Genomic DNA, 13,269 nt, shown 5'->3' on the forward strand with positions numbered 1-13,269 from the left:
CTCCAAGAATTGCCTGGTTCTCCTCAACTTGGGTGATGGCAGAAGACTTTTCATGTTCGGTAAAATTATCAAACTTGGTTCTCTTCCGTTTACAACTAGTCAGTCAATAAAACATCAACGTTAGATACTTAAAGTAATTAAGTACTGAAGCTAATTAACAAAACATTTTAACGAAATGTACCCCATCGTTGCAGAACTTGCTGCTTAACCCACCAAAACTTCTCTATATTTCATTAGGGTTGAATATTGCGAGTAGAGTGCATTTATTAAAATTATATTTGTTTCATAATTCAATATATCCTTTATGGTCATTTATATTAGAGTAAATTAGAAATTCAATAAATAGTTTGGTAGTAGGGTGTACTCAATTAATTTTAAGGTTTGTTTAGCAACACTCAAAAATATTATTCAATTGCAAAGGACCCACTAGTGTAGTGGTTTGGAGTATTTATTCCCTCAGGCAAGGTCCTAAATTCGAGTCCTAGCATCCGTGTAGTGTGTGTGAGTTTAGTATGTTATCGCCCCTTTCAATAGGAAAGGTCCTCAAAAAAACAAAAAACAAAAACTATTCAATTATGAATATTAGGGGGTGTATCTAATTCAAACTTTTAATGACTTTTACAGAGTTTAAAAGTTTGGAGATATTCAATTTCGATTTTTAAAGAGTTTATAAAAGTCTAATGGTATTCCAATTGTGACTTTTAAAACGTAGTTAAAAGTATTTAAAAGTTTGGTAGTATCCGATTGTGACTTTTAAAAAGTCTTTAAAAATTTGGTGGTATCCAAAAAGTTAATAACTTTTTAAAAACTTATTAAATGAATGACTTTTCCATACTTTTCATGCTAACTGTTAATAGTAAAAATCTTGCCAATTTACAAGTGACTTTTATCAACTCTATGAAAGTATTTAAAAATTTGTCAACTCTATGAAAGTCACTCACTTAAAAAAAATCTTTATAAATATGGATTGACTACATCCCCTAAATAAAGTAGAAGAAGAAACCTAGCAAAGTCAACCCCCCTCAAAGACCCAACGACCTCCACCTCTCACAAGCACCACCGTCACGCACTAGCACATTAATCTAGAGTCATTTATATATATAAAGCAAAAGGCAGAGAATGGTAAAACATTCAAAATACCAGAAAATGCCATTGGTTAATGCAAACATTAAGAATTGAAATTATTAATTAAATGAGGATGGTATGGTAAATTCACACTTTTTCATATTAAAAAAAAATTAATTAAAAGAAAAATTAGATAATATATCCTATTTTTATGGAACACAACTACCCATTATTATTTTTAATTCTAAAATAAATTTAAATTTAAAAAAAAAAAAAGCCTCTTACAAGCGTGGAAGCGCATGCGGAGAGGCTAGTACACTCTAATTGTTGTGATTCATCACTTTTCAATTAGAGATTAGTCATGCTAACAACTTTTATCCATACTCTAAAAGGCATATACAATTGTTTCTGAACTGTATTCAATTAATATTTTAATGGTATTTAAGGGAGTGATGGACTGTCGTTGAATTTGTGGATTTTGATGGATTTCTATCACTCCGCGTAGACTTTGGTTGAGACTTTAATGGAGTTTGGTTGATTAGTTTAAAAGACCATGTCAAATGATTTTTATAGAATTTTTAGTGACTTGGGGGTTTGTATCCAATCCATGCTTATAAAGATATTTTTTAAGTGAGTAATTTTTATAGAGTTTTAAATACCTTAATGAATTTGATAAAAGTCATTAGTAAATTGGCAAGACTTTTGCTATTAACAATTAGCAGTCCCGTTCTCCTGGACCCCTGTAATCTAAGGTGTTTGTGGTCATCCACCCTTGGATCTAATCTAAGGGTGGAGAAAAAACTTATTTTAAAATCCATATTTTTTACTCTATTAGTTAAAAAACACATTTTTTGGAAAAAAAAAAACAAAAGAATGAAAGAAAAAAAACACGTTCTGAAACCTTGGAGTGCAGCCACTGTGGAATTCGACCCCTTTATCACCTTCTGATTCTTCCGACATTGGGGCAGCAGATTCTTCTGATTCTTTTGCTCTGTTTTTTTGGGTTAGTTTTTTTTAGCTTTTGTGGATGGATTGTAAAAGAAAGAAGAGCCAATTTGGATGTTATGACTTTTCTTGTTCTTCTTCACCACTTTGATTCAATTTTTCTGATTTGAAATCCTAGATTTGAATGATCGAGGAACCCATATTTGAAATCATAATTTTTCTTGCTCTTCTTCACCTTTGATTCAACACATCATTGATTTATCAACCAACCAATATCAATTTCTCAACCTAAAAAAAAAAAAAAAATCGTTTTCATATGAAGATTACTCTCTTATTAATCAGAAAACAGTAGAAAAAGCAATAGAAGAATAGAGCAATAGGAGAGTCCATATGAGATTAAAAAACTAATTGGCAAAAATAGAGCAAGTTTCCAGGCTAAGCTAAAGAGTCGACCTCTACCATGGGGTCGGAGGAGGTTGGGCAGCGACTCCGCAAGTTTCCAGAAACTTGTTTTGTTTTTGGTTTTTTAGTTAATATATTGTTCAGTAAAAGAAAATGAAATAACCTTTTATGTGTTTTAAAATAAGTGTTTTCTCCACTCTTAGATTAGATCCAAGGGTGGGTGACCACAAACTCCTTGGACTACAAAGGTTCAGGAGAACGGGACTGTAACAATTAGTCTTAAAAATATGCAAAAGTCATTTGTTTAATAGGCGTTTTAAAAGTCATTAACTTTTTGGATGCCACTCAACTTTTAAATATTTTAAACTACCTTTTAAAAGTCACAATTGAATACCACTAAACTCTTAAATGGAAATAATTAAATACATTGGTTTTTCAAGTAAAATAAATGGGCCAGGTCGCTCGGTTATTCGGTTTGTCGGGTGAAAATACCAGTCCTACTTTCCACTAGTTCTAATTTTTTTTTTTTTTTTTTTTTTTTTTTGGGTGCAAAGGAGAGCTAGCGCCCAAACAAAGAAACAGCAACTATAAGGGAATTAAACGAGAACTAGCCACATTGCTAGTATCAGCAGCAAGGACAGTACTAAGAAAGGCAGGCTCCGAGTCAAAAATATGAGGTCCAAGAGGGAGATCATAGCTTTTGGTAGCCAGAAGATCAGCAGCACGATTTTGCTCACGGTAGATATGGGTAAGAGAGCAAGTCCAGTCATCATGAAGCTTCAGATGACAGCAGTTTAGAAGACTAAAAAGAGGATGATCAGACACAGGAGCATTCTGAAGGAGGGCCACCACATAGCTAGCATCACATTCAACTTCCACAACTCTGAGACCCATATTCCAAGCCAACTTGAGGCCCCAAAAAACACCCCACAGTTCAGCCTCTAGGATTGTCCCAACCCCAAAATTCACAGAAAAACCATTTAACCACTTGCCAGTGGAGTCTCTCAAGATACCACCAGCACCAATACAACCCGTTTCAAAATGATGACAAATCTTCCAATCAAAATTAATTTCTAAAAGTTTTGTTGAATTTTTTTTTTGTGAGGAAGAGGATGGAAGTTGACATAAAACTGTTCAATAAACTTATGTTTTTGGGTAAAAAGGTCTAATAAACTTATGGATAGTCATCACCCTTTTTGTTGGATGAAGAGCAGCATAAAGGTTCTACGTAACAACAAATATGAAAAGAATTTCAAGATTTTTCATCATAACCATTTTCTTCTTTTCTTTGAAAGACAAAAGGGATCTAGCAAAAAGGAAATGAAGTAGGAAATAGAGATGATATAATTTGAAAGCAAATATATATGCTTTAATGTGTAACACATGTTTTAATATTACGTGGTTGATACAAATCTGAAAATAAATAAATCAAACAAGAAGTGAAAGGATAAGACAATCTGAATGACAAGAAGATTAAATAAAAAATGGTGATTTAGCCCATACCGCCTCTTTTCAATCGGTAGTTGGTTTGGTTTACATGATTGAATCCCCATAACATTTAACAGATTAACTAACGGTTTGGTTAACGGAGGAGGTAAATTGTAGGATTTCCGGGAGTTTGAGTATGTACTGTAAATGTCTCTAAAATTGGGTATGAATTTGAAAATGACCCTATAGTTTAGGGGGTTTTATGTAGTTTACCCTAAAACAAATATAGTGATTTAGCCCATACCGCCTCTTGTCAATTGGTAGTTGGTTTGGTTTACATGATTGAATCCCCATAACATTTAAACTTGTTTAAAATCCACTAAAATTCCTATTGAATGCACTTATAAAGATCAATTTATCAAAGTCGTCAATATCAATGCTAACTAGTAATTGGATTCAATTTTTTACGCGTTAGAGTATCTCTAAAAACCTCTTCAACTGCTTTAAAATGCTAAAATAGATGAGCCATGTTAAAAAAAACTCCCTTCAACAGAATCGCCAAAACAACCCCCTTTTCTGCACTGAGAACTACATAACCTTTTGTTGGTTGAATATAAAGCTAGTGCTTCTGACCCCCTGTCTTTTTCTCTTTTGATTTTTAAATATTTTTCCTCAAGGATTCTCATTTGGTTGAATGCGTCAAGGATGCTCACAATTTTAACTTTCAACTTAGTGCTGTCACTTTCCAACCAAAAAAAAAAAATTAGTGCTGTCACCTGTTAGAGGTCGTACAAGCATAGTCCATTTTTACTTATTTAAATTAGTTTCATTTGTCCACAAGCATATTTCCAAGTCCTTTTTCTTGGTCAACTGATTTTTCATTAAAACATGCACAGATTTCAAATGAGAAAAGCTTTTGAACTCTACCAACTCTTTTTTATTTAATTTTTATTTAATTAAGGACAAAATACAGCTGGCCATCTTCAAAGTAATGTGAATAGAAAGTCTATCCAGGAAGAGAAATCAAATGAAGTCAACAGGCCATGGTTCTCCTTCAAACATTTTTATTCCAAGAATTAAATTTTTACATTTAAATATAACTATTTATTTCACATATATACTATGACCATGAGTGGTTACAAAGAATTCAAAAATTTAAAGAAAAGAGGAATTTTTCTTTATCCTCGAGATTTTACTACACTCAAGATCGCGTGTTCGAATCTAACTCCTTCAAATATCTTTTTTATAACAAAAAATTAATTAAATTAGGCCTATGCTTGCTTCCTCAAATGGATTGATATTGACTTGATAGCTATCCACTGCTGCAGGCTTAGATTAAAGCAAATTCAATTGTTCCCATTCCCATAGAGGTTGTTCAAAACCTTCAATAATCTCCCAATTAATACAATTAATCCCTGCAGACGTCTCTGGGAGATCAGCAAGCTCTCCTGAATATGAATAAGTTTCATCCGATGAGCTTGCTTTCTCCACCATTGGAGCCTTCAGAGAAAAGGTGCTTGTTCCACCCATAGACTCACCCAATTGATGCTTCGTCTCTCCACCTCCTTCTAATGGTCGTCTGTCAAATGCTCGACAACTCCCAGATACCACGTACACCCGGCACAATCTGAATTCATTCCTCAAGTACTATAGAGGAAAAAAAAAATTATATTAGAATGTGATGTCGGGATTCGAGCAGGCAAAGTGACGAAAAAATGGAGGCTAAATTTCAAATTTTGACCAAGTTAAAGGTAGAAAATGAATTTTTCAATTCAATTCAATCCTAAACACCAAACGTGGCGACAGTTCATACCTTGGGGAAACTAGTACTAGTGGTAGTGGTAGTTGGGTTATCTGCTTCAATGGCTCTGTACTCATTCATCTTCCATTTGGTTTTCCTTCCAGTTGGAGCTTTGCCTTTATAGAAAACCATGGTTTTCTTCAGTCCAATGACCTTGTTATCTGAGGAGTAAACATACCCAGGAGAGCCTGTGGCCTTCCAGTACCCAGAAGCTGTGGTCCTGTTGGGCCTTCCTCCTTGGGCTTCTCTTTGTTGTCTTGGTGTGAAGAAAAACCATTGCTCTGTGTCTCCATGGCACAACTCCCCTGAAAACTCTGCAACAGAAAAACAGAGTGAACCATTACATAAGCTCTACTTGTACCTTTTTTTAATGCCCATGATTAAAATATATATATATATATATATATAACAGGCCTTGCTGTGGCTCCGCCCCTATTTATTTTAGGCCGAACCTGGCAAAAAAGAAAGAAGAAGAAGAAAACAATGCTGAAAGGTTAATGGAGGGGAATTGTACTTGGAAGGTCCCATGGCTCTTGGCTGTAAATGTCTACGACTGGGATTACGCGACGAGTATCGTCTCGCTTCCCTTGGAGCTTGTTGGGGAGGTAGAAGGAGACCAGTTCTTCTTCCGTTGGGTAGAAGCGATAACCTGGTGGCAGCTCCGCCATTGTATTTATTTGAATTTCTCTCTGTTTGTGTTTGATTAATGATACCATGTTTTGTGTTTGGAAGGGGAGCTATTTATAAATAGAGGGAGCACAAAATTAGATATGATGAAGAGAGAGAGAGAGTTTCCGAGTGAAATTGGAAAAAATGGGGCTTGTGTGGAAACTTCCACGCGTTTATGAATGGCAGTTTTGTCCTATTTCTTTATTTTATTTGTTTATCACTTAAAAAGGTGTTTTTGAACTAGTCAGCTACTCTATTATCTGCATCATTAAAACCCCAACAATTTTAAGGGTCCAAATCCAATGGTCCATATGACGTAAACTTTTCCAACATTATTACCGCTCATTTTAATAAAGAAAAATTTGTTTACATGCTACAATTGAAGTTCATTTTGTTTTTATTTAGAGTACTGCTATTTCTACACACCTGTCCTATTTTTTCATTCACCTTAACTTCTCACCCATCATGTAAATTTGAAAAAATAAAATTCTATCTTTCCACTCACCTTTTATTCATAAAATACCTTTTAATTATTAATTCAACCAAACACCATCAACTCCTCTTTGGTAACATAAGATTTAATTGTAGAAAGAATCATCCAAACCATCTTTTTATCGATATTCCTGGTTACTAACCAGGAAATCCCCATTAAACAAAATAAAAGAGTGAATTCTTTCTTCCGTGAAATTAGTTAACAAGGTCTTGCATCTTTCTATATCTCCCAAAAATCACCCCCACTAAGTTTGTCGAACTGCTCATTTTGGTTCCTCACATTCAATATCGATTTAAGTCGACCACCAAGTTATGATTGCACATCAATAATATTGTATTTATTGTCAAATTTCGTCAAATTTCTCGTTAAAAAGGTCACATTTTTTTTTTTTTGTCAACGTTTGGTTTCAAAGAAACCAAAACGGGATAGATTGCAAACTGAGCCGGAAATACACGAACCAGGTAGAAGCAGCTAGACCTCAGTACAAGGCTAGAACCAAGCTTCTTACCCAGTCAAATTAAAACGAACAACAAACGCTAAGAAACAAAAAGAAAAGCCGTAAAACAGGAAGCTGAGAAAAGCCACACCCCCAATAACCAATTGGCAAGGCACCCAACGCAAGACCAAAACCACCAGAGAAGTCACAGAAACCAAAGAACCGAGAGGAAGATGGTGATGGATACGCCATCACAGCTACAGAGAGCGCTACCATAATCCGAGAGGTAAGTGTCAAAAGCACTTTAAAAGCATCCTCAACAGCAATAGTATTACTGAGGAGAGACGCACCAGAACGTAACACGGTGGAGAAGATCCAACAACGAGACAAAGCCGCAAGGGATCGGAGGAGAACATTCACAGTAGGAAACAAAGACAAACGCACAAAAGCATAGCTGCCGACACCTCCAAAAAGAAGACAGAGGCATAGAGTAGAGGGGCTGATAGAGCATAAAAGCATCTTTCTGTGAGGAATTGTCAGGAAAATGCCCCAACCATGACAATTCCAAAATTGTAGATTCATGGACCTCTTGTGGCTGTCAAAGGCCAGCCACCACCGCCGTCAATAAGACCATTCTTAACCCTCAGTTCAAGGATTTCCAACTCTTTGGATGGACTCACCACTACCTCACACAGCGATGAGTCATTGATTGCAGACTTAGCCACACCAGTGGAGCCGTGTGCCCGTTTGCGCCCCCCTTTAGCACCAGCTCTAACCCCCACAGTTCCTCTAGTGAGTTTTAGAGAGCAGCCTGGGTTGAGCGACGGAAGAAATTTTTTCCTTTTTGACGGGGGGTTGCCACCTTCAAGGATAAATTTCTTCTTACTACGTTTCTGTTGTGTAGGCTGCTCCGTCTCTTTTGTGGGGTCAGATTCAGTAATCAAGGATGTCGTCTTGTGGAGTGCGACATCTTCCACAACCGCATGAATAATCTCAGACTCACCAATAAGGGTGGGGTCTTTACTGACACTAGCCAAGGAAAGTGCAGGGCCCAATAAAAAATTAACATTTAGGGTCTCAGTATTAGTTTCAGTTGGCACGCCTAGAGCTTCCTCTACTCGTCCTTTAGTTGAAGCACTAGGGGAACATGCATGCGTGATAATGGCCATTGAATTTGAAAAAAATTCTTTCACGACAGCATGTGAGCCCATCACTCCATTGGGAACCGTATCAGCGTGTTGTCCCCCAGCCGAATGCAAGTGGTCAGCATTGTCGAGTCTGTCCGCGCGTGCACTCCCAACGGGTCGGAGAGGAACAGCCGACTGCCAGGGAATCGGGTTCGGCCGGTGACGAGCATCTTCCACAGTCCTCCGCTTTCCCAGAACTTCCATCTCTACCAACTGAGAAAATGGTGTGCTACGAGAGTGTTTTACAGGGAAGAGTGGAGAGGGCCCCCTAGTGGCTCTCACCGCCAGCTCCGCTCCATACTTCATCCCTTCCTGAGCAACAACAGTGCCAAGAGTACGAACACATGGCTTACCCAAGAGATTTGCATGGCCAAGTCTGCCACAGCGGAAGCAGAAACGCCGCAGTCCCTCGTATTTCAGGTTGATCCAAGTTCGCTCTTCGTTTGCTCTGGGTAACCAGAAACCAAGCTGAAGTGGTTTTGTCGAGTCAATCTCGATTCTCATCCGTAAAAAGCTCCTGGTTGCTTTGTTTGGATGAATTTCTGCAAGTGCAAAGCTTTGTGGCCATGGCTGGATGGAGAAAACGTCGTCGTTGACATGCCAGGGACCTTTCTCAATAAGTTTCTTAGCCACCACAATAGAAGCAGCAGTAATAACATATACATTGGGACTAGCCCATGCAATCTTGACATCGTCCGAGTGTACGATGTTGCGCCACTCACGTTGGAGGGCATTCTTCACTCCACCGATCTGAGGTTCTTTCTCAGTGATGAGGAAGCCGGCAAGAGTAATGCCACACCTGTCTTCTGCCAAGTCCAGATTGTTTTCAAGGTGAATGGTGAGCTGATCTGCAACTTCCACTTCATTCTCCGTGGTCGAAGAGAGAGAGAGAAATTCACAGCAGCAAAGCTACCAAGCTCGAGCCATAAGAGACGAGGGAACCATGTCCATCAAGCCAAACACAACAAGAAAGAGAAAAAACAAGAGCGAAAACGTGGAAAATCTGGTTGGGGTGGAGGTTTTGGAGGCTGGGGGCTGGGTGGACTGATTGGTGGTTCTGGGCTAAGGAAAAACTGGGAGTAAAGTACTCTGTTTTGCTGAGCAAAGAGACCAGTAACTCAGAGGAGTTTCCAGACTGTGTGTGAGAAGAGAAAAGCTAGAGTGGCTTGGTTGGGGAGGTTGTGGGAGTTCAATCTCCATGGTTGGAGATTTCCGGCGTAGTTCTCTTGCTTATGTGTCCTTTGTTTGAAGAAGTCCTCTGTGCACGCAGCGTGTGTTTTTATTGCTCTATTTTTTGAAAAGCATAGGTTTAAAAAGGTCACATGTGATCATATGTCCATGCTCTTAAGGGCAATTTTGTCAAACCTCCCCGTACATTGAAGAGCATGCACCAGTCGTACAAATCTCTAAAGTACTAATAAGAATACTATAGAATGAATAAAACAATTAAAAGTTCCATTAAATAGCAAAAAAAAAGAAGATTTAAATCAGGGTTATTTATACTAACACCCTCTCTTCTTCCCTCATTTTCCAAAAAAAAAAAAATTAAAAAAAAGATTTTTCCTATTTGTCTTCGTTTTGTTATGATTTTCCTCCAACTATCACAGACGGCTGCGTCTTGGCGTCGGATCTCCATCACCATTATTTTTGCAGTTTCTTTATGTTTGGAATAAGTCACAGAGACTCTTTGGGTTTTCTGTGTAGTTTTCACCTCTCCTTTTGTGAAAGCTTTTCACCTCTTCTTTATGAGAGCTTTTCATATCTCATTTGTGAGAGTTTAATTTGTATTGTTATGACTTGGTTTTTTTAAGCTTTATTTTTTATTATTATTATGAGTTTGCAATCTTAATTGAGATGCCTATGCTAGAGTTTCTTCGATCCTATGTGATCATTAGTGGAGACGCATCAGACTGTCTCAATTTTGATGTTAGATCGCTCCGTTATTGTAATGGCCCTTTGTGGCTAGTTTATATTGGCCCTTTGTGGATAGTGGCTTTTTTGACTGAATTATAAATGCAATCCTAGAATTTCTATTAAAAAAAAACACTGTAAATTAGCAAAAGGAAAATCTTATAAAAGGTCAAGCAAGCACCATCGATCAAACAAACAAAAAGCCAAGTACGCACTTAGAGTGCGAAATTCAAAAACATCAACATCAATATGGAAAGGAGAAATTAACAAATATATTGAAAGAGAAATTAAAATGGGGATCAAATTGAAAGAGACATAAAACTATAACATCTGTTGTAGCTTTCTTTTACAAGCAACATATTTCATGCCATTAGCACCATAGATTCATTATTTTCCTATAAAAATATGATAATCAAGTGCAAAGCAAAGTTAAATGTCAGCTATCAAAGACCCAGTCTTGTAGGACAATGAAGGGGACATAAATCTTATACTGCAGCGTACCTAAAGTGTAAATCTCGTGTGCCATCAAATCCCAATCCTTGCACGCGGACTTGGGAAACAAATTCTCTTCGTTTACCTCTTCCTACCCGCGTCAAGGTTTATTTGGTCTTTTTGGGTTTGTTTTTTGTACGGTTTGAAGTATGATATTACCAAAAAATAAGAATACAAAAATGAAAATAAAAATTCGAGACCCTCATAAGGGGAGGAGCTGCCTCTAAGACCATCTCCAACCACGTTGGGGCTAAACTCAAATTTTCACCCTCCAAAATACAACTATTCATGTATTTTCAGGACTCAAATATTTTTTTCCTCCAACCTTGCAGACTCATAATTTGAGTCCGCAACTTTATTAAATTGTTTAAGAATTATTAACCCTTAATTTTTTTTTTCTCATTAATTTTTCTCGACATTATTTTTGTTTCAACATTCGTGACTTAATTTTCTAAACATTTTAACCTAAAAAAAATTAAAATTCCAAAACATAATAGAATTTAACTTTTAACCAAAAAACAAACAGCATATAAGATTTTTTGAAAATATAGCAGTTGTCCATCAATAATGAAATGTGAATCTACTTTTTCGCACAAAGTTGCTGCCCAAACAGAAATTGTCAGCGGGCCCAGCCATTTTGGTCAGCACGTGGGCTTCCTTCCAGCCAGGAAAAAATAAAAAAGTGCAGATTTTGGGCCCACAAAATTATCAGTCCAGGCAATAAAGGGACTGGAATTCCACCCAAGATTTGAGATTTCTCAAATTTTCACCCTTCAAAATACATGGGTTGGAGAAGTTTTTTGGACTCAAAACTCAAAATTTGAGTTTCCACCCCTTGGGTTGGAGATGGTCTAAGAGCGGTTCCCAATCCCCAAATTCGTCTTCCAACGAGCTAAAGTTGCCAGGCTAGCGGGCTGGGCCCCACGAAACCAGACCAACCCTCAGGCAAAATGAGCTTGTGCTCTAGACGTTAGCAATAATTTTTTTAAAAAAAAAATCTAAAAAAGTACAAAAAAATTTAGAATTTTTTTAAAATAAATATTTAGTCAGACTCTTCACTTCCCACACCAAAACTCTATACAAATTCATCTCCTTATATCTCATGTGAATAGTTGTTGCCATGACAATGGGTGAAAACACCACAAGCCTTTTGCAAGGGTTGCCACTATTTATGTGAATAGTAACAGCCATTGCCTTGCCCTTGCCCTTTGCCATGGCAAATGGGTGGAAATGCTCTAACCCAGGTCATGGTGGGGGTGAACACAAAATAGGGGTGGCAATTTCCGATACGACCCGATACATGACTCGAAATCCACACGAAAAATTAACGGGTCAATCCGCACGATTAAATTTTTGGGTCAACCTGCCATCATTGGCAGATCCTAGAATTTTTCTTCCTGGGGGCAAGAACTTGTAAAGTCTGGCCTAGCTTGCATTGGCTAATAGAGCCTACCAACAATTTGTAAGTCTTACCTAATACAACCCAAGTCTCAGCCATTCCTTTTCCCCTTTGCCCTACCTTAGTTGAGGCATTTTATCAAATAGTTTGCCCACATTCAACAGAAAATATCATGAAAACTTGGCACCTTCATAGGTGTAGAACAAGATTGAGTGGGGGCTAGTGCCTTCACTGGCTCCTAACTAGATCTGTCACTGCCCGCCAAGACCCGTTTAATAAATGGGTGGGTTTCGAGTCAATCAGCCAACCTGCTAAAATACTTATGAAACCTATTTATTGAACAGGTTATGCCAACCCGTGTAATACCCATAACTTGTTTCTTTGTTTCTTCTTCATCTTCTTCATTTTTCCCTATGTTTTTTAATTTCTTTTTCTCAATCTTTATACATACAGAGTGGTAAAATATAATCACTATTTTTTATAAAAATAAAAAAATAAATTTCAAACAACAATTACTTGATTAAATTATCTCAATTAAGGTTTTTTGATTGTTTTTTTTAGGACCTTGTGAATTTGAGATGTGAGTCTTCCGTTGTTTTTACTTATTGCCCAATACTCAATTATGCAAGTAATTTTTGTATGAGACATGTAAGTTATCCCTTCTTTTTAATTTTTACCCAATACCCAATTATGCAAGTGATTCTGAAAAGAAAAAAAAAACATAATAAACTTTCTTTGTCTACCTTTTCAGCTTTCTATAGTTACTAGTTGCTACCACTTATTGACAAAAAAAATAAAAAATACTAGTTGCTACCCCACATATTGGAGAATATAAACTAGAGGAATGCAATCAATTCAAGTCAATTTATTGGAAGGCATTTGAAAACATTCTTATTTTATTACGATAAGATATCAAATATAGTGATTTTGATAATTTGTTAAACAGGTTATTGACCAAGTAACTTGTTTAATAACCTATTGAACCCGATCTGAACTCAACACGGGACGTTTATTAAATGGATCGGGTTTGGGTAGAGCATT

At 36.9% G+C, this 13,269-nt stretch overlaps 1 protein-coding gene across 1 annotated transcript; it reads right to left on the reverse strand.

The window, feature by feature from the left end:
- Positions 1 to 4,887: 4,887 nt before the first annotated feature.
- On the reverse strand, positions 4,888 to 6,366 carry NAC090 (NAC domain containing protein 90). Its single transcript, XM_021950415.2, has 3 exons — positions 6,156 to 6,366; positions 5,654 to 5,955; positions 4,888 to 5,487 (listed from the first exon to the last, which is right to left on the reverse strand). Exons 1-3 carry the CDS (start codon positions 6,355 to 6,357, stop codon positions 5,176 to 5,178), a joined length of 816 nt encoding a protein of 271 aa, XP_021806107.1. The 5' UTR covers positions 6,358 to 6,366; the 3' UTR covers positions 4,888 to 5,175.
- Between the last annotated feature and the right edge of the window lie 6,903 nt (positions 6,367 to 13,269).

Source organism: Prunus avium, chromosome 6 (genome assembly GCF_965620075.1).
Source record: "Prunus avium chromosome 6, drPruAviu1.hap1.1, whole genome shotgun sequence".
Classification (NCBI taxonomy): domain Eukaryota; kingdom Viridiplantae; phylum Streptophyta; class Magnoliopsida; order Rosales; family Rosaceae; genus Prunus; species Prunus avium.

Bases quoted from the DNA above. Each gene is read 5' to 3' on its own strand.
- NAC090 (XM_021950415.2), bottom strand. From the start codon at position 6,357: ATGGTATCATTAATCAAACACAAACAGAGAGAAATTCAAATAAATACA. The intron at 5,956-6,155 runs GTACAATTCCCC...TTTCTGTTGCAG, and splicing joins AGAGCCATGGGACCTTCCAA to AGTTTTCAGGGGAGTTGTGC. The intron at 5,488-5,653 runs GTATGAACTGTC...TTTCCTCTATAG, and splicing joins CTAGTACTAGTTTCCCCAAG to TACTTGAGGAATGAATTCAG.